Source organism: Coenobita brevimanus, chromosome 48, assembly GCF_032717465.1.
Source record: "Coenobita brevimanus isolate Jiangsu-jjx chromosome 48, ASM3271746v2, whole genome shotgun sequence".
NCBI classification, from domain to species: Eukaryota; Metazoa; Arthropoda; class Malacostraca; order Decapoda; family Coenobitidae; genus Coenobita; species Coenobita brevimanus.
In genome coordinates, this window is record NC_137001.1 from 22,441,019 (window position 1) to 22,461,370 (window position 20,352).

General features: G+C 43.0%; 2 protein-coding genes across 2 annotated transcripts; one reads left to right on the top strand and one right to left on the bottom strand.

Annotated features, from left to right (window-relative positions):
* Positions 1-1,756: 1,756 nt before the first annotated feature.
* Positions 1,757-12,036, bottom strand: mus81 (mus81 structure-specific endonuclease subunit). Its single transcript, XM_080271927.1, is given in 14 exon segments — positions 1,757-1,927; positions 2,251-2,466; positions 3,288-3,426; positions 3,895-4,079; positions 4,732-4,847; positions 5,641-5,877; positions 6,076-6,341; positions 7,041-7,209; positions 7,666-8,255; positions 8,988-9,141; positions 9,695-9,818; positions 10,226-10,348; positions 10,898-11,056; positions 11,869-12,036. Coding segments are annotated over 14 exon segments (2,817 nt in total).
* A 1,016-nt stretch (positions 12,037-13,052) lies between these two features.
* GPHR (Golgi pH regulator) lies at positions 13,053-18,793 on the top strand. Its single transcript, XM_080271896.1, has 8 exons — positions 13,053-13,156; positions 13,887-14,050; positions 14,347-14,453; positions 15,097-15,221; positions 15,428-15,646; positions 16,639-16,755; positions 17,302-17,445; positions 17,900-18,793. Exons 1-8 carry the CDS (start codon positions 13,115-13,117, stop codon positions 18,377-18,379), a joined length of 1,398 nt encoding a protein of 465 aa, XP_080128022.1. The 5' UTR covers positions 13,053-13,114; the 3' UTR covers positions 18,380-18,793.
* The last annotated feature ends 1,559 nt before the right edge of the window (positions 18,794-20,352 follow it).

Below are 20,352 nucleotides of genomic sequence, written 5' to 3' on the forward strand. Positions count from 1 at the left end.
GTTTACATTCAGAGGGTGACTTAGGTTTACTTTTCACATAATGCCACTCAGGGAAGGGAAGACTGGTCACCCTCCCCTTAATGTGTAGCCAAGCCCTCACCCCTTATGTTTCTGACGGAGTAAAAAAGGACTGGATGAACACGATGATGATGAGGAGGAGGAAGAGGAGGAGGAGGAGGATGTGCAGGAGCAGTGAGTAGTGGAGAGGCTTTATATTTTCTGATGTGATTATGAGCAGCAGGAAGTACAATCATGCAAGAAAGTGGTATCACAAACTCCATACATTTTAAACCACGCTCGTTATACTTCCACAACCCAATTTTTGTCCTGCAACTTATATCGCATAGCTCAGCGGAGGAAAAAGACTATACTACAGCTTCACATCCTTTCTATACAACTTACTCGTGACTATTACTGTACTGTACCATAATTGTTACCCTGTTGTTACTACTTAGCACTCAAGATCAAGAGATGGCAATTTTAGGTCAAGTTTGAGTTTTAAAAAAATATATATATACTGCAACCGTAAATGTAGAGCTTTATTTTCTAACATTGGGCAACTCATTGACAAAGTAATTCTGAAAATGCATCATATCATAATGTTCAGTTATTTTTCTTCAGTTTAGCATAAGAGCATTACTGTACTTAAGATCAATATGCCTGATCTGATGCTGACAAAAAGATGTCTACTACTACTATCTACTGCCAGACGCCATAATCCCGTAAGGGGTGGCCATTTGACTTTGAGTTAGTTGTTTTACGAGGAGGGACACTAACCCTCCACCAACCCACTTGTTGACACGTAGGGAGCACGTATGGTTTGGTTATATGGTTACCACCCAGCGTTGTAAATGGTTTCTTGGCTTACAGGAAACCATTAGGCTTGTCACTCAATGTAAAGCCACCTGTAAAGGAAAGAAAAGCAATAAGAAGTGACAGGAAAGATGGGAGAAATAGGAAGTTGTACTGATAAAAATATATGAATGTACCTAAATATATCTGTGCTTTATGGAGAAAGTAAATGCCAATAAAAATACATATTTACACTCATATAATTACTGTACAAGGAATGGAAATGTTAACCCCTTCTATCCAACAACATTTTTATTTCATTTATTTATTCATTTATCCATACCGCCTCCAATTAATTATATTCACCTCAGGGAAGATCTCTTATAAATGGGGTTAATGAAGCCTACAAGTAACTCCTCCCATTCCTAAAATCTCTCCTAAGCTCAAGAGAATCATCTGAAGTTAGCTAAATCTATCTATCTATCTATCTATAGCCCGACGCCCTAATCCCGCAAAGGGTGGCCGCAGACAAAACGCCTCCAAGTCACTCTGTCACCCACCATTTGACTCCCCTCCCCCCAACTCACCCCCCCCTCCCTCATATACCTCTCAACTCCATCCCTCCACCTCATCCTCGGTCTACCTCTCCCTAAATAAAATAGAAAAGATATGGTAGTGAAGTGGTTAAGATAGTTTTTTCTTGATTGCACATAGGTAATTAAAAAGCTCTTATTGGATGAGCCATGAGCATAAATTTGCTGATAATAATCTACCAGCATTGTGTCCTTTCATATTTCTCAATCATCTCCATATAACAAAGAGTATTCTCCCTTTACATAACCTTCTGTTGTGAGCTTCATATTGGTATCACATAAAAAATATCTCGCATAACATCTTCCATAGCCACAGCTGGCAGATAATCGGCAAACTTTTACTCACACCTTTACACATTAACAATAAGGAGCTACTGTAGGTTCTCCCTGGTGTACAACCGGGCTATGCTGGCACTGAGGGCTGCTCCAAAGCTTCTCCCTGACTTGCCACACTTGAGGCCAGCCAACAACTTCTCCTGACCCTCCTCACCCTCATCTGACAGCCTCTCTAGTGCAGAGACCAAGAGCTTCGGGGTGCCATACTGAAAATGCAAGAGTGGTGAGCAATAGCTATATGTATTAGTAAATTTACTCTTTTTACACTAATCTGGCCTAAACTGTCTTTCCTCCATCCTGAATGCCAAGCCGTAACAACAGATTAACACTAGAATATGGTGCTAGTCATGAAGCAGTGCTATGAAGAGGATGTAGAGTCAGCATTGTCTTTTCTACCACTTAGCTACGAGAAATAAGATGCAAAGGGACAAAAATGTGGGCAAAGTTAAGGTGACGGAAGCTAAGGAACTATAACTACAACTTGGAGGCACTCTACAAGCATGAATAAAGATGAACAAGAAAGCCTCACCTGGTCAACCATTGCACGTGCCTTGTCCACACTGAGGCCGTGCATCTGTAGCAGCTGCTTGGCAAACATCTCTCGCACTGTCAGCTGCTGGGTTTTGGCACACGATGCATTGAACTCTGGGAAGGTTGGTAGCCGGGTCTGGGGGGTCCAATTACACTCGGAGTCCTGAGGAGTCTCTTTTAAGTCCTGGAGTCTTAAACCACTCACTGACTTGCCCTGTATAAAGTTGAAAAAATAGTACACTACCCCTTTGAAACTGGGGAAGGTTGGCAAGTAGATCTGGGGGGGCGTACTCATACTGGGGGCCTTGTGGTGCCTCTTTTAACTCATGCCTCACACCTCTCACAGACTTACCTGCATAATTCATCATCATCATCATCATCATCATCATCATCATCATCCCAACCTCTCTTACCCATCTATGAAAGAGATGAAGTAGGCAGCTAAAATAAAACTCTAATATTGAAAGTGCAGCTCCAATGGGATATAATGCAAGAAATATACTGTTAAAAAAAAGTGTATTAAGTGTCAGGAGACTAACGGGCCAGGAAGATTGACGAAGAGAGTGTATGTGAGTGAGGTGAAGGGTGGAAGAGGGAGGGGGAGGCCGAGGATGAGATGGAGGGATGGAGTGGAGAGGTATATGAGAGACGGGGATGTGAGTTGGGAGCAGGGCAGTGAAATGGCGGGGGACAGGGTGACTTGGAGGCGATTTGTTTGTGGCCACCCCAAACGGGATTGAGGCGTCTGGCAATAGATAGATAGATAGATGGCCCAGTTCTATCAGGTAAGGCGGAGAAAGTGTGAGGCGAGAGGAAATGGGGAGGAAGAAGGGAGAGAACTGAGAGATGAAAGAGGAAAAGTGATTACTGATGAGGGAGAGAGAGACTGGGGAGAAAGCTGAGGGGAGGAGGTAGAAATAAAAAAAACATAAGTGAATGAGAGATGAATAAAGGATATGGATTACTGATGAGGAAGGAGAACTGAGGGGAGGAGGTAGAGCCACGAAAACAAAAGCGATTTTAACCATCACTGACCTGGTAACTTGACTGGATGCATCGGGTCATAATGGTGAGGTAGGCTGCTGACTCCCTCTGGTCTTGGGTCACCTTCACTGTAAATCTGTCGCTGATCTGGGTGTTTACTATTGCTTGCTGGCATGTGGATTCGGGTAAGCTGGGGAAAGACGAAAGGAGTCATTATAGTTGTGTCATAAATATCACCATAATCATAAATAACATCATCACCATCATCATCATCATCATTACCACCATCATCTGTTGTTAATCTTGGTGCTTATTAATGCTTGCTGGCACATCAATTCCATTAAGCTCTTCAAAGGGAAAGGAGTGACAAAACCTGACAGTGAAAAGTTGTCAATCAGTAAAGGCTAACTCCTCACTAATGACATTTCAATAATTTTCTCGGCATTCCTTATCCAACCTCACATCTAGCTGGTTACAAAGTTCCATTCAAACTGCCCAAAATCTGGTGGCAAAACTCCTGGGCTTGAATGGGCTGTGGATTATGTGCTACCGTGGAAAGGGGAAGAGACAGAAAAAAACTCTTGGGCTAGAATGGGCTGTGGCTTATGTGCTACCGTGGAAGGGGAAAGAGAGAGAAAAAATAGCTTCATTGTCCTACCTGAGGTTCTTGCTGCTATATTCCTCCACCAGATAGATGGGTCGGCTGGCTGGCCACCCTCTATCACGCAATCGAAACTTCTGCTCCCTGAAGCGGCCGTCTTTGATGCTGGACGCCAGGTCATCCATCCGCTTCCTCTCCACGATGTATGGCAACACCACCTCCCGTACTTCTCTCCCCCCACACTACAAGGCAAAATACATAACTCAGGCTCACATTCTTCAAAGCATAGGAGGCTTCAAACTGCCTCTTCTTTAATAACCTATTATTGCATTTTACACATGTACTTTCTCTTGTATAATACACAATACTTATACTCCCAAAGCAAACTAGATAACTAAATAACTTGGCTCATATTCTACATGACATAGGAGACTTCACACTTCCTCTTTAGTGATTCATTTTGCACAATACATCTCAACTTTCTCTTGCTTGCACTCACTATCAGTTTTAACAGAAAACTGTACTCCTCATACTCCTATACGTCAACAAAACAGATAGCTGAGCCTTGTTTCTGAGGAGTAAAGATTCTTAAGGCTTGAACAGTGAAGGGGTGAATGTGTGTGTCATTTCTCTGGGTAGGTTTTTAATTAGTTGTCCTATTGCGCTTTTCTCTTTCCTTGTTTTCAGAACCCAGCCTCACCCCATCCTTATATATATAATTTTTTTTTGTTTTTAACGCAAGGAAAAGGGAACCAAATGCCAGAAATTCATAAGACTGTTCCCCCCCCCCAAAAAAAAAAAGAGAGAGACAAATTCCAAGATCTGAGAAAAAGGGACCGAGATGATGAAGGTATTTAAGTTGTTGCTGTGGTTTCTGGTCTCCTGTGGTCATACCGTGGTCAGGTCTCGACACACCCAGAGGAAGTCCCCTACGTGCAGCTTCCTCACGTCAAACTTCACTCCATGCCGACGCAGCTCCGAGATTATGATGTCCTTGGTTATCTGCCGGCCTGTCACTTTTCCCTCACCAGTCTGTCTATTGAGGTAATGAGGAGTTAGTCAGCAAACTGGAGGAGGTAGAGACATAAGCAAAATTTCACCACCAATCTTCTGCCAGCATCGTGTTCTGCCTTCCATATATCTCCTTCCTCCCCAAACAACAAGAATGTATCCTTACTGCTCCCACTCTTTTGTTCTGTGTTGCATGTGTCTATAAAAATATTTCAACTGGCATCTTCCACTGCCTCAGATGAGAGAAAAGTGTTGGTGAACTTTTGCTCATGGCTTCACAAATCCATTATCACCACCATCATCATCATCATCATCATCTAGACCTCTTCTCCATCCCAAGGTGTGTGTGTGTGTGTGTGTGTGTGTGTGTGTGTGTGTGTGTGTGTGTGTGTGTGTGTGTGTGTGTGTGTGTGTGTGTGTGTGTGTGTGTGTGTGTGTGTTTTAATGCAAGGAAGAAGGAACCAAAGACCAGGAGCCCACAGAGAGCCAGAAAATAAAATGACAGAATGAGACACTAACCAAAGGTTGCTCAACTGAATGAGCCACACCTCCATTCACTCACCATTCAAGCCCCCACAATCCTGGATCCACCTGACATTAAAATACACTGGTGAACATTATGAACAAAGGTACAAACTGAAATACCACTGCTATACCAACTGTTCAAATATTACTGAAGTTAATTTTAGAAACTGAAATACCACTGCAGTAACAGTTATTCTAGGTACTGTATATAATTTTGAAGTTAATTTTAGAAGCTTTAGTACTTCCATCTTTCAATACTACATCTACTGTTTGCTTACTTTCCACTTGTTTCCATATTATCCACACAAAGGACGATCTCATAACTGCCAGGCATAAAGGTGAACAAGGGGGTGGAGGGCGATGTGAAGGAGGTGGTAGAGGGCAGCTGGGTCGAGGCTGAGACAATAGGGGCTTCATTATCGTCTTTCTTCTCATTCACCTGTTTTGTCCTGGCCTTCCTCTGAGTTGTACCTGACCTTCCTTTGCCTGTACTGGTTGCCATATCTGTAATTTAGAAACAGTGAAGGGGAGGCGTCTGGCAATAGATAGATAGATAGATAGAATATTAAACTATCTCTATACCGTGCCTCATTAAGCCAAACTTCGGCTATATCAACCACCCTGACCCTACCAAACAACATCATTATAAATCAAACCATGGACTGATGCAGAGAGGGGACATGACTGCCACACTGAACATACCTGTGTCAGTCTTTGCTTTCCTTGACACTTTTGGCCTGGCCTTTTCTTGGCACGGCACAAGGGGAGATTGAGGTGATGCTGGGACAGTGCTTGATTTCCTTGACACCTGGAGAGATGAGGTTGACGATGATGATGGTGATTTACGCTTGGCTTTTTCTTGGCATGGTGTGATGGGTGACTTGGGTAATGACGCACGGAGACCAGGACTGATTTCCGGTGCTCCATCGTTGCTCAGGTACACGTATACAAATCCTGGCGGTGCATCTCTGGTAGGGCCACAATGAGAGAAAAGGGGATGGCATATGAGTTATTCTGATATAAGGAACTGTCTATCTACTTATCTATCTAACTATGTCTATTTATTTATGTCAATCTATTTCTCAATCTATCTGTCTCTATGTGATTCTATACAGCTGAGGAAGACTCTCTGGTTGTGAAGGGCTTAGATGAAGCTGTGAAGGACTTCGATGCAACTCCATTAAACCTCTCACTCTAAGCTGACCAATCTAGTTACCGTATATCAGTGCCATCATATAAAGGCATCTACCTCAAGCATTAATGAGCAGGATTACCACATACAGCAACCATTAAAAAAAAAAAAAAGGAAAAAAGGAAAAAAAAAAAAGACTATGCAAAGTGAGGTGGGATATTTCAACAGGTATCGCTTTCATTATCTTGCAGTGTATTCATGGGGAAGAAAAAAACAGGCTGAACAGAAGGATGCTAGACGTCGACACAGGTAGGAGTGTTCACCCCTTCCACCCAGCAACACATTTTACTGATTTATTATTGCTATTTAAATGATTGTATTCAGCATTGGGGAGACCTAATTTAGTGAAGGAGTAAATGAATGTTGTATCTAACCTCACAAGCAAGAAATATCTCCCCAAGACTTAATAAAAATGCCTAGAGATAGCAATATGGAAAATAAATCACTACTGTAAAGGGATTAACGCTTCTAGTACCCAGTATGATTAGGTCGAGTATCTGATGCTTGAGCCAGGAGGGGCAGATCACCAGTGTGAATCTTGATGAGGAAACCCAAGAAGCCGTCATCCTCCACCGTGACTGCCGCACGATCCTTCAGTGGCGTTTCCTGCCCCAGCGTTGTTACATAGCTGAACCTCACCTCGCCTGCCATGGGATGATGGGAAAGTACAATATCCAAGACAGTCCATCTTTTCACAATGTCTGGCTTATCATTTTTTTCCTTATTTACTACTGCCTCAAAGCATAACACTGTCCACCAAATACAGGTACTTGATATAGGCGAAGTGGAGGGAGGGAGAGGGAGGGGGAGATCGAGGATAAGGTGGAGGGATGGAGTTGAGAGGTGTATAAGGGAGGGGGGAGTGAGTTGGGGGGAGGGCAGTTAATGATGGGTGAAAGAGCGACTTGGAAGCATTTTGTCTGTGGTCACTCTTTGCGGGATTAGGGCGTCGGACTATAGACAGATGGATAGATAGATAGATATTAGATTTACCTTCCTTGTAGGCCAAAACTAACAAGTGGCCAAATTCAAGAGGCCAAGGATAGGAAAGTAAGAAAGGTGACAGGATTTTAACTGCCAATACTACACTACTGACTCACCTGGGTCTCTCTGTGCTGGACTCCTAAAGATACAGGACATTGATTCTTGTAGACCTGAAGATATGGGTGAGGCAGGGGCAATGGGCTCAATCTCTGCATCATCATTCATTTCCTCACACCTCCGCAAATTGCACGAGGCTGATGTATGCCGGGATGAGGCTGTGGGTGAAGTGAGTACAGGTAACTCATCGTCTGCATCACCATTCAGTCCCTCATCATCATCATTCATTTCCTCACACCTTACAGGACTCACCCTAAACCTCTCTTCTGTATTCTCCAACTTTTCTGCAATAATCTCTGTTCTTCCTGTGACACTCTCCTCAATGACGCACAGCTCATCATCCGAACTGTCTGAGAGGGTGTGAGCAGTGGGGTCTGGTTGACGGTTACGGTTTGTATTCCGAAAACGGTCTGGAGGGTCAGTGCGAGTGTTGGTGAGGGACGTGGCAGAGAAAGTGGAATTCATGATGGGTGAAGTGGCAGTGGCTGTGGAAAGCAAAGGTGAGGCCAACGGATCCCCAGGGTTCATGTTGCTCTCGGCACTCGCTATCCTAGCTGCCAGAGCTTCACCTTGTTGTGTCAGACTGTACCTGGTAAAAAATAGATAAATAAATAAATAAAGCCAGCAGATAAATGAATAAATAGATAAGAAAATAAATAAAATAAAACAAAATTGCCAGAAAAGGGATATACTGCTGTCTACTTCCCTCACCTCATATGCATCAATCCTGTCTCCATGGTTTGGTTGTCACTGCAAATGGAGTGCTCTAACTACGAATCTGTAGTGGGTTTGTTTTTATCTGACAAAACTGGAACACACTCACAACATGAATACTAAGTTGTGATTGCATGAAACTCAACAAGCCTTGGTTTTGAAGTAGGAATGACTCTCCTTGGTTACTAGTCAAATTTATCCCACAACCTGGCTACACATGGCCATCAAATGAGCTGAGACAGGTTAGGGATCTTTGTAAGGTTAGAGTAAATGCACAAGAGACCATCATGTGCAATAAACGACAAACAACTTACCATAACCTGAATACTTCCAATAGTTTCCGGCAATTGTTATGAAGTAATTATCAAGTCAAGGCATTTGGTTTAGCTTCCAGTCCATATACAACAGCTGTACTGGTAAAATGGCCAGCTCCAATAGGAACCATTACATCATTTTTAAACTGTATCATTTATGAAGACCCCAATACGCTTACACATATCGGCCTTGGACACTTAATGGCGGCCCTCCACACTGCTCAATCCCTGGCAGCCTCCCTATGCATACTGTACTATAAATTCAACATACAGTACTTAATGAAGACACTTACTTGGCTGGGTTGCTCTCTCGTACAACCAGGTGCTTTTTGACGAGTGTGGAGACTGAGGTCCAGGCAGTGTAATGGGAGCCTTCAGCAGGGTGGGTCATAGAGGCATCACACAGAGGCTGGGCACATTTTATCAGTTCAGTCTTTTTCAGATGACCTGCCAACAATACCAATGACATACAGTACATCCTTGTTATGTGCTCCTGATGTGTTTTAAAATACAGACACTCCTTGATTTGTCACTGTGTTCCATCCATAAATTGAAATACTGTATTGTAAATCAGAAGTGCAACATAGGTTCAACAGAGTTACATCAGGCAGCATGGTCAGTTACTAAGCTTGTAAGCGTTCATCTGATGGCAGTAAATAATGAGACAGCACCCAAAGACTTACAAAACCTAGTGATGATGACTTAGAGCCCAATAAACTTTTAAAATAACACATAAGAAGGCCACAACTGTTCAACTAAGCTATTTTTACCCTAACTAGGACCATATTTTTTTCTTTTGTGGCTGATTTCATGCAACTTAGTGGTGGAAAAAGGCAACGATACAGGCATAAATCCTTTCCATAGCACTTCATTATTATCACCAAATTCTAGTGTAACTCGTACTTCTGCAATTCAGCACTTAAGAAAGAGAGAGATCAATTTTATGCCAAGTTAAACTGAAAAGAGTATAAAAAGTGGACCGATATGAACAAGACTCTACCTTTATAACCATCAGTCTGTTCAGCATTATATAAAGCCATGAGGATAGCACAGGCTCCTGATCTTACAGTGGGTATGTACTCTCGGCTTCGCTTCTCCTTGCTGCTGCCTCTACTACCACTGTTCTGTTAGGGAATAAATTAGGAGGAGGTTTTAGGAATTATTAAAAACCATCAAGGCAGTTCAAAGAGGTGGAGGAGGAGGAGGGAAAGGGGAGACTATGGATGAGGTGTAGAGGGGGTGTGGTGATGTATATGAATGAAGGTGATCTGAGTTAAGAGGGAGGGCAGACTGACTGCACGAGTGACAGATGCAATTTGTTGTGGCCACCGTCTCTGAGATTAAGGTGTCTTGTTATACGGCTGACCGACAGAAAGACATATAGACAGACAGATAGACACACAAAGACAGACAGACAGACATACCATAAAGACAGACAGACAGACAAACACACAAAGACAGGCAGACAGACAGGCAGACACAGGCACAAAGACAGACAGAAAGTGTACTCCAGCATCCTCACACAGCCCACCTTTCTGCTCCCTGGTGTGGCTGGGGTGGTGGGCTGCTGTGGTGTCCGTTGCTGTGTGGTGCAGGCGGTCATTCCATTCTTCTTCCTCCGCTTCACTCCCTTCTTGGGCACTTCATCCCTAACCTGATTAACATTTTTTTTTAATGCTAGGAAGAAGGAACCAAAGGCCAGGAGCCCACAAACTGTTCTATCCAAGAGAAAAATGAAAACAATACAAGAGAGAGCCAAATTCAATCAAGCAAATATCCGTACAGTAAGTCCTATTATACCTCGCCTTTTCTTACGCCATTTTTTTTTTCTTTTTGTTACCAAGTTTGCCATAAATTAAATATAACTAATTATAAGTAGAGACATATTGTAAATGAGGTTGTTACACTTAAGGAGGTCTGTGGAATAACTCTAAATGTGATTAACTAAGTAAATCAAGAAAATGGAGGCTAGACATTGGATTTCTTTACCTACAGTGCCTTTGGGTTCCACTTCGCAGAAACAAATGTCCCGATTATCAGTAGAAGTAGCAGTAGTAGTAGTAGCAGAAGCAGCCTAGTAGTAGCAGCAGTAGTAGTTATTATTATTAAAGTTCCATTGTTACCCATTCCCCTGATTTACCAGTCTCTCTCAAATGGAACTTTTACATAACCTAGAAAGCACCTGTATAATCAAATGTCACACCTTATGAATCCGTGTCCAGTCAACAGGGCCATGTTCCTGCTCGTATTCTCTCAGTCGGAGGTCCAGCATCTGACACAGCTTATCACCGAAGTTAGCCAAAACCTTGCAGTCTTCCCCCCTGTACAGCGGTAGGGGAAACAGCGAGAGGGATTTGCGTGCCTAAACAAAGATGCACAGACGAATGAGAGGCTGGAAAAGATAAGGGAAAGGCCTATCTATCTATCCATTGCCAGATGCCTTAATCCCGTATGGGGTGGCCACAAACAAATCGCCTCCATGTCGCCCTGTCCCCTGCCATTTCATTGCCCTACTCCCAGCTCACACCCCCTCTCTCATACACCTCTCCACTCCATCCTTCCATCTCATCCTTGGCCTCCCCCTTCCTCTCCCCCTTCCACTTCACTCACATACACTCTCCTCATAGGTAAGGTCTATGAAAAAAAAAAAAGGGCTTTGGAGGCACTGTCAGCCAAATTTAAATGAAGTGGAATAAAGCAATGTTCAACACTCCATTATAATGCAAAAAAGAATGAAACTAAGGCTGAGAGCTTACACTTATGTCTCTTCCAAAGAAATCTGAAAAAATTAAATTCAAGATTTGTTAATTCTGAGATGACTGGACACGCTGGAATAGAATGACTGGAGGTTAGACACGGTGGGAAAGACAAACCAAGGATAACAGTTCCAGAGTTGACCAGCTGGATACATGAAAGACTGAAAATGGTCTACTTTGGAGAACCGGGCCAGATAGATGCTGTATATTACATTCTGTCAGAGAACAAATGATAGTCCATCCATCCATCATCCAATCCTACACTGCCCCATGAGGAGTGTAGGAGCCCAAGGCTAGGCAAACATTTAAGATGGGAGTGAATATAATAGTTGTCCATCATATTTTGCAGTTTTGACTATGTGGTTTTGCTTAAAAAATAAAACAGGGGGGATGGCTGTACTAAAGAGCCAAAACTGACCCGCTGGAAGTTCCATTTCATCATCGAGTCCTTTCTCTCGGCCTCCTCCTGCCACTCCCGCAGCCACTGGTCAAAGAGCGGATTGGCATGGTTCAGGACTCGCCTCACTCGACGGTACCGCTTCCTGCCTCTCCCACGCCCCTCACCTGCCTCGTCTGCCTCACCCATCATGGAGTTCCAGCGTTGAAAAACTGCAGAAACTGACTCAGGGTAAATGCATGGCTAGGTTCGAAAAATGCCAAAGTTAGAACCACCGATATTAAAGGGTTAGGGCTGGAGAATGCCTACCGGTAGATCTGTACTATAGTATGTGGCTTTCATGATTGGGTTGGGCTCGAATATGATTACGTAAGCTCATATAGACACGAACCCTTGGGCCACAGATTGAAGTAGCCATTTTCTAGAGTACAACCACCTCCTTTAGGGCGATAGGGAGGGGGATGTTGGACGTTCTATCGATGTAATGAGAACTGAAGCAATTTTGGAAGAAACTAAAGAAATCTAACGTAAAATTACCGGTGATACAAATTAAGCACAATTTCGTTCATCCTGGGGTCCTTTTTAACTTACCTCAAAGAAGTTATCCTGTCAAAGGCAAATACTTCAAACAATTATTGGTCTACGAGTAATAATATTTTCTGGAACAACACAACACACCATTATGTTTGTCCAGTATTTTCAACACAGCTTCTCATAATACATTTTCATTTACACTGCTTGTTCATTTAACCCCCGTTTGTTCATCTGATCACTGTCTATCAATTAAATCACCGTTTGGTTATTAAATTAACTGTCTTCTCATTAAATCACCAACTTCATCACTACGCGGGCTGTGATGTAGCCGAATTAGAGTACAACTATATTATTTTGTTACAGGAAGTCCTCATTTTAGTAGTAATATTTATACCACAAAATTATTCCAATTATCGAATATGCTTATACAAGAGTTACAGCATCAAAACATTGGAAAATTAATGAAGAACTAGGTGGACTGCAGGCTTAAGTCCTCTTGCAGTCCACCATCCTCCTTAAGGGGGATAGGGAAGTAGTTAAGGGAGGTCAATACAGCCAGTTAGATGATCCACCTAGTTATATCTGTGGATTCTGTGCCACCACATGAAGGCGTCCACCGAAATCTCCAAAACAGGGATAAACAAACGTCACCAGGGATGTTGTGATGGTTCCCGCCTGCTGGAGATTCATTTTTTTGAGTTTTAGATGAAGTGATGATTATGCAGCTGCCAAAATGGGTATCCTCGTCGACACCACTATTATGATAGGATCCATGGTGAGTTAAGTCAATTTGGCGTGAGTAAATACCTGTTTCTGAGACTTTCTTTTCTGTAGTTCATTCACCTTGACAGAAATACTCTTACTTTTTGCAGGTTATTTCCCGTAGCATAATGACAGAATAAGGTAATCATTAGTCCCTAGATCAGCTTCATAGCACTTCTTCGTGACTGGCACTATATTGTAGTGTTCCTTTGTTAAAGCACAGCATACGGTAGAAAGAGAGATGGCAGCTTTAGGCCAAATTAAGGTGGACATAGTATAGTTTTATTCATTTTATCAATTAATTACCAAGAACATTAGTGATGACCCCTATAGATGAGCATACGTTTGGTCCTTGGCTATACGAATCCTGTGCCACGTAACTTAGCGGTGCACTGACTCCTAGCTCTTGGCTGTAATGACCTCCAAGCATCTATCATACATTCATCTTTGGTTCCTGAGTAAATTTGCAGTTTTGAACAGGTATGCCTCTCTCTCTCTCTCTCAGTTGGGGGGGAGGGTTCTCTTTGACACTTGTACAACTGGATAGCAGAGCCACCCACCTACATCAGTGCCACCACAAGAAGGCATCCCTTAACACCTTTCTACAACCTACCCACCCAAATTATCGGGGGAAATAGGACGATGATGATTAAACTATATGATGAATTGAACTAACATTATCAAATATCTAGTGTCGATATTTTACAAACTTCTTTTACGAACTTATTTTTGTTTTTCCACAGCTAATATTCTTCATAGGAGGATGGGTGTGGTTCGTGAAGAAGATATTTCGCGACTATGAGGTCCACAATACACTGGTGCAGCTTTTCTTCCCGATGATATTCATGTTGTCGTGTGCCATGTTTGAACTCATCATATTTGAAATTGCTGCTGTGCTGGAATCAGGGTGAGTTTCTCTCTCTCTCTTTCTCTCTCTCTCTCTTATCTTCTCCAGTGATGTATATTATATCCTTTTACTGGAACCACCAGACAGTTTAATTCAGCTTTGTCAGGGGTGATTGATAATACAGCTTTATGGGTAGCAGTGGAATTTTAACAGGTAATCTTTTTGTAATTTGCTGTGGTCTTAATATAAAAAAAAAAGCATAAAAGAGGCAGCAATTTACAAAGACTTAGTTTGTTGTCTTGAAGGAAACTGGCATTAGAAGAAGTAGACTAATGTTGCACTGTTATTTATTGCAGATCTCGTTACCTCTACTGGCAGGTGGTGTTATACCTGATGCTTATTATGCTCATCCTCGTCATACCACTCTACCTCTGCCACTGCGTCATATCAAATATAAGGATGGGTGAGTAAAGGAGAGAAGTCAAGTATGAGAGAAGTGGAAAGATGTTGTTTGAGAGGAGCATGTGGAAAATGAGAGACAGACTTGAAGAGTGTATGTGAGTGAGGTGGATGGGGAGACTGAGGTGGTGGGATGAGATAGAGAGGCACATGAAAGAGAGGGTTTGAGTTGAAGGGAGGGCAGTCTGATTTTTAAGAGCAAGGTGACATGGAAGCATTTTATCTTTGGCCACCCCTTCAGGTTTAAGGTATCAGACTGTACTGTAGATAGATAAAGTGCGGAAAATACAGGCAGTCAGAGAAGTGTTTTAAGATATCCCATGTTCTTCCATACAACTGGTAGCTACTGTAAATTTAATCAAACTGGTGACTCAGATTTTTAGTTAGCAGTGGAAATTTCATAGGCAGTTATCTTGTAATTTTTGGTGAACTTATTAGCAAAAAAAAAGAACATAAAGGAGTGGTAAAATAAGAGGATGCCTGGTGGTGTAGTGGGTTAAGGTGCTCCAACTGGATGGGCTTGTAATACAGGGAGAGATAGAAAAAGGGTGACTTATAACGGGAATTTAGTTTATATAGCTTTAGTATACAGCACTATCAAATTTACAGCACAAATGTTTATGACTGTATTTGTGTTGGCATTGTAGTGCGGAGAGAGTGGGTGAACATACTGGCGGTGGTGACGTGGGGGATCTTCATGGTGTGCTTCTGGAAGATCGGTGACCCCTTCCCCATCCTCAGTCCACAGCACGGCATTCTCTCCATTGAGCAGGTCTGAACGCAGTCTATCTTTTCAGATTGAAGGGGTTATGTTTAGCCTTCAGTAACACCTTCAGCACAAGAGTCATTCCAGAGTTGAAAATGGTCATCTAAAGGCATCAGTGGTAAAGTAATCTTCCAATAATATGTTGTTATAGTGAAGAGGGTAGCCACAGTTTCTCTTGCTATCTGTCCCACTAATTCTTGTACTGATTCTAGAGCATCAGTCGTATTGGAGTGATAGGAGTGACAGTGATGGCAGCATTGTCAGGATTCGGTGCGGTCAACTACCCATACACATCAATGAACATCTTTATGCGGCCAGTCACACGCCACGACATACAGGCACAAGAACGCCGCCTCATGCAGACCCTGGATGTTATTGTCAGTAAGAAGAAGAGGATGGCGTTGGCTGAGAGAGAACGGGGAACTGCTAAGGTAAGTATTTTATTATTACTGATTATTCTTGAGTTAACTTCTTCACTCTAATGATGTTATAATGATGTTTTTTCTTATTTTCTAACTGTATTATTTATTTATGGTAGATGGTGGCGACCATCATCCACTCACTTCATGTAGTGCTGCTTACTTCTTCCTTAGCCTTTATCATTCTTTTTCTCTGCTTGCCCTCCTTTCTTCCTATTTCTCCCATCTTTCCTGTCACTTCTTATTGCTTTTCTTTCCTTTACAGGTGGCTTTACATTGAGTGACAAGCCAAATGGTTTCCTGTAAGCCAAGAAACCATTTACAACGCTGGGTGGTAACCATATAACCAAACCATTCGTTCTCCCTACGTGTCAACAAGTGGGTTGGTGGAGGGTTAGTGCCCCTTCCCGTAAAACAAATAACTCAGAGTCAAATGGCCACCTCTTATGGGATAATGGCATCTGGCAATAGATAGATAGATAGATAGATTATTTATTGCTACCTCCCAGACAGTTTTTCCAGTTGATAAAAATTTAAAATGGAGGTGTTAGATTCTGCCTTCAATTAGTCTCTTTGGTACCGTACTGTTGGACTGTCCCAGGCTTCATGGAAACTGATAGTACATTTGCATCACATAGGTGAAAAAATATTACTGTGTGTACAAAATTTTATACACTGTAATTGACTGGACAAGCTGTTCCCTAAGACGCAATAGTTCTCCTGCAGATCACATCATCATCATAATAATGATAAAGGATCTCTCTTGCATAAGGAGTTAGTTTTAAAATGGCTACATTGGTGTGTAATGGAGTGGATATTGACGCAGCTTTAAGCCATACACTCCCGTCATGAGGGGATTTGCCATTGTCCCTGTTTAGAAGACATTGTTGGAGATGTTTAATATGTTGTGTGAATGTGAGGGGACTATGATCTAGGGAATGATGGTGGAGGGGACAGTGGAGAATCTATGGAATGCTGATGATGATAGTGTATGAATTTTACAGGACAATGGAGGCGGGGGGTCTGGGTCAAGGCTGTGGGGGTTGCTGCGTAGTGTTACCACCAGCAGTCCACAGGGAGAGAGTCTGGCAGCCATTAAGCAGGAGGTGGCAGCACTGGAGGTCAGTATTATTTTGTGTAAATTAGAGTCTGTATTCATCTGATGGAACTTGCACACTCCCACAACTCAATGCACAGTATTCTGGTCCCCACTCTGACATATGCAAGTGTGGCTTGGACTCTATTGGAAGGTTGTTGGTCAAGAGGGAGAACAGTGGAAAAAATGAGAGGAATACTGTGGGATTATGAGGAGAGACTGTAGAGTGAGAGTTGTGGAAATGGGTTGTCTGAGTGGAGCTTGCAGAGTTACATGGAGAGCCAGACATACAAAGGAGGAAGTGAAGGAGCATAGTGGTATTGATGTGGATGTGCTGGAATATGTTAGGGGAAATGCCTTGAGATGGTTTGGCCATGTGGAGAGAATGGAGAATGAGAGGTTGACTAGGAGGATGTATGTGAGTGAGGGAGAGGGGGACAAGTAGACTGAGGATGAGATGAAGGTATGTGGTGGAGAGGTATATGAGTGAGTGTGGTGTAAGGATTGAACGACTGAGAGAGAGGGAAAGAAGTGAGAAAAGCAACTTGTGACCACCATTGTGTGTTTGCAGGAGTTGTCACGGCAGCTGTTCCTGGAGAGTGTGGAGCTACAGAATCAGCGAGAGCGTCTGGAATGGGCACACACCTTCCAGGGACGTTTCTTTAATTTCATGGGATACTTCTTTTCCATGTACTGCTCATGGAAAATATTCATAGTGAGTACAGTAGTTCTTTAGTAATATGTCTGTAACCCATTCAGAGTAACTTATTATATATACTTCATCTTATACTGATATTAATATGTTCATATGAATGTGTGGTAGATTGTGGTTGTGTCCATCATCCACCCACTTGATGCAATGCTGCCAAGTGACACTGTGCTGAGTGACAAGCTAAATGGTTTCTTGTTACCCAGGAAACCATTTACCACACTAGGTGGTAACTGTATACCCAAATGATGCTTAATGGTCCAGTGGGTGGAGCCAGTTAGGGTTTCCTTTTGAGGGGTGGTTGGGGTCTGTAGCCCACATAATGCCACTCAGGGGAAAGTGAGGCTGGTCTCCCTTGCCTTAATTGTCAACCCGCCACCTCTACACTCGTGATGGGGCAAAGTGGGATAAGATGATGGTGATAACAGCCTTGTGTATCACCCCTCCTTATTCCCCGCAGTCACTGGTGAACATCGTGTTTGACCGCGTGGGCAGGAAGGACCCAGTAACAAAGGGGATGGAGATTGCCGTACACTGGCTGGGCTTTGACATTGACGTACAGTTCTGGTCCCAACACACTTCCTTCTTCCTGGTGGGATGCATCATTGTCACCTCCATCAGGGGCTTCATCCTCACACTTACCAGGTTTTTCTATGCCGTGTCCAGCAGTAAGTCTTCCAATATCATCGTCTTGGTCCTGGCACAGCTCATGGGCATGTACTTCGTGTCAATGGTGATGCTGATGAGGATGAACATGCCACTGGAATACAGGACGATAATCACACAGGTTCTGGGTGACCTTCAGTTCCACTTTTATCACCGATGGTTTGATGTCATCTTCCTGGTGTCAGCTCTTACCACCATGGGCATCCTCTACCTCGCCCACAAGCAGGGCAACACGTCAGACAAGGCTGAGAGCTTTTATCAGCCTAAGTGGTAACATGCCCACATCCCCTTACACAAAAAGCCCATGGTGTTGGAGAGGGATACCTTCTTGCGATGGTACCAATTTAACCAGGTGGCTCCACTGCCTGGTTATACTAGCATCCCTCAGCTCCCTCCCTATCCCCAAAAGGAGGAGGGTGGACATCAGGAGGAGAGCAGTTTCAGCCTGCAGTCCACTAGGTTCACATTCAGCTTACCGTGGAACCACAACAGCAACAGATGAGCAGGAAGTTATTTGCAATGTGACATGGAGGATGGTAGTCTAAGGCACTCTAGAGGTTTTTTAACATCTGTTCCTTAGTGATTTATTTTGTACATTACACCTAAGTATCCTCTTGTTTGTTGTTAATATAAACTATGCTGATATTAAACGAATACAAGTAGAATACAGGAGGAAGTTAACGTGTAATAGGGAGAATTAATCAGTAGGTAAGAGATACAAGATAAAGAATGTTAAGGAGCAGTATGTAAAGTAAAGCCCTAGGGAAGAATTAAAGTGGCATAAATGACATACAGTAAGCCCCCGCGTTTGGCGATCCAATTAGTCTGGCGAAACTACCGCCAAATTCGAATTTCGCCAAACACGAGTTCTTTTTACCATATAAATTGCCTATAAAGTGCCTCAATCAGTCTTTGGTCATTGCCAAAGTCCCCCTTTTGACCCCTAAAACACCATCTTTCGAGCTGAAATAAAATCTTTTGCCTTCACATATTAATACACATGTAGAAAACAGACCAATAAACAATAAATAAAGCTAATAAGACATGATATAAAGGTTGTAACTAACCGTAAATAGAGTGAAGATAGGCTTGCTTGGCTGGGGACGTCAGAGTGGCAGTGGGGGCAGCTTAGTTGCTACCACCACTTTCCTCATCACTCTCCCCCTCCTCCCCCATAACCCCCTTAGCAACCATTTGTCTCGCTTGATCATCCACTTCATCGAAGCCAGAAAAGTCAGCATCCAGCTTAAAGAGGGCAGCGAAGCTTGGCTGGGGAGGTTGGGGTGGCTGGGGAGGTTGCGGCTGTTCTTGTGGCTGATTTTGGGGCTGTTCTTGTGGCACATCGAGTGGGGGGGTTATCAATGATTTCACAGTTATCATCGTCTACGGGAATGGTGGCAATGACGTCTTGGATATTGCATTGTCTGTCCAGATTCTCTAAGAAAAACTTTGTTATTTTTGCCTGCTTTGACATTTTCAATTTTTCTTGATATTGTTCAATGTGCGGCCGCCAGGGGACCGCCAAGTTTGAATTCAAATCGCCAAGCGCGCATTCGGTGGTCCGTGGCCACCCTACCGCCAAAAGTGAGTTTCGCCAAGTTGAAATTCGCCAAACGAGGGGGCTTACTGTACTAAAGAATACTAAGGTGTAATATGTAAAAATTATCAATCAGGAGGTAGTGTTATGAAGCCTACACCACGTAAATACAGCCCACAATTTTTCAAGCTGTAGAAGAGTCACAACTTCCAATAACCTTCACTAAAACTTGTCATATCATGAGTGTGTCTGTTTCTAAATATAAAAATGTGTGCTGAGGTAATTTATTGTATATGGTCAGCTGAGCAACAAGATCTGAAATCACTGCATTTGTTTGGGCTTTGTGTTTTAAGGATACACATATGAATTAGTGTTCTGTTTTATGCAGTTAACTTAGGGGCCAGGTGCAGGTGTTTTGGAGCATGTAAGTGTTTGGGTAGTTAACTTATACTGTACATTATTTTGGTTGTGTGTTTAACCCAATAGTCTATCTATCGCCAGACGCCTTAATCCCATAAGGGGTGGCTACAAATAAATCGCCTTCATGTCGCCCTGTCCCCTGCCATTTCATTGCCCTGCTTCCAGCTCACACCCCCCTCTCTCATATATCTCTCCACTCCATCCCTCCATCTCATCCTTGGCCTCCCCCTCCCTTGCCCACCCCTCCACCTCACTCACATACACTCTCCTCATCAGTCTCTCACTCTTCA

Excerpts from the sequence above, each read along its gene's own strand:
- GPHR (XM_080271896.1), top strand. The coding sequence starts at position 13,115 with ATGGGTATCCTCGTCGACACCACTATTATGATAGGATCCATG. Across the intron at positions 15,222-15,427 it reads GCATTCTCTCCATTGAGCAG|AGCATCAGTCGTATTGGAGT; the intron begins GTCTGAACGCAG and ends TACTGATTCTAG. Across the intron at positions 16,756-17,301 it reads AGGAGGTGGCAGCACTGGAG|GAGTTGTCACGGCAGCTGTT; the intron begins GTCAGTATTATT and ends GTGTGTTTGCAG.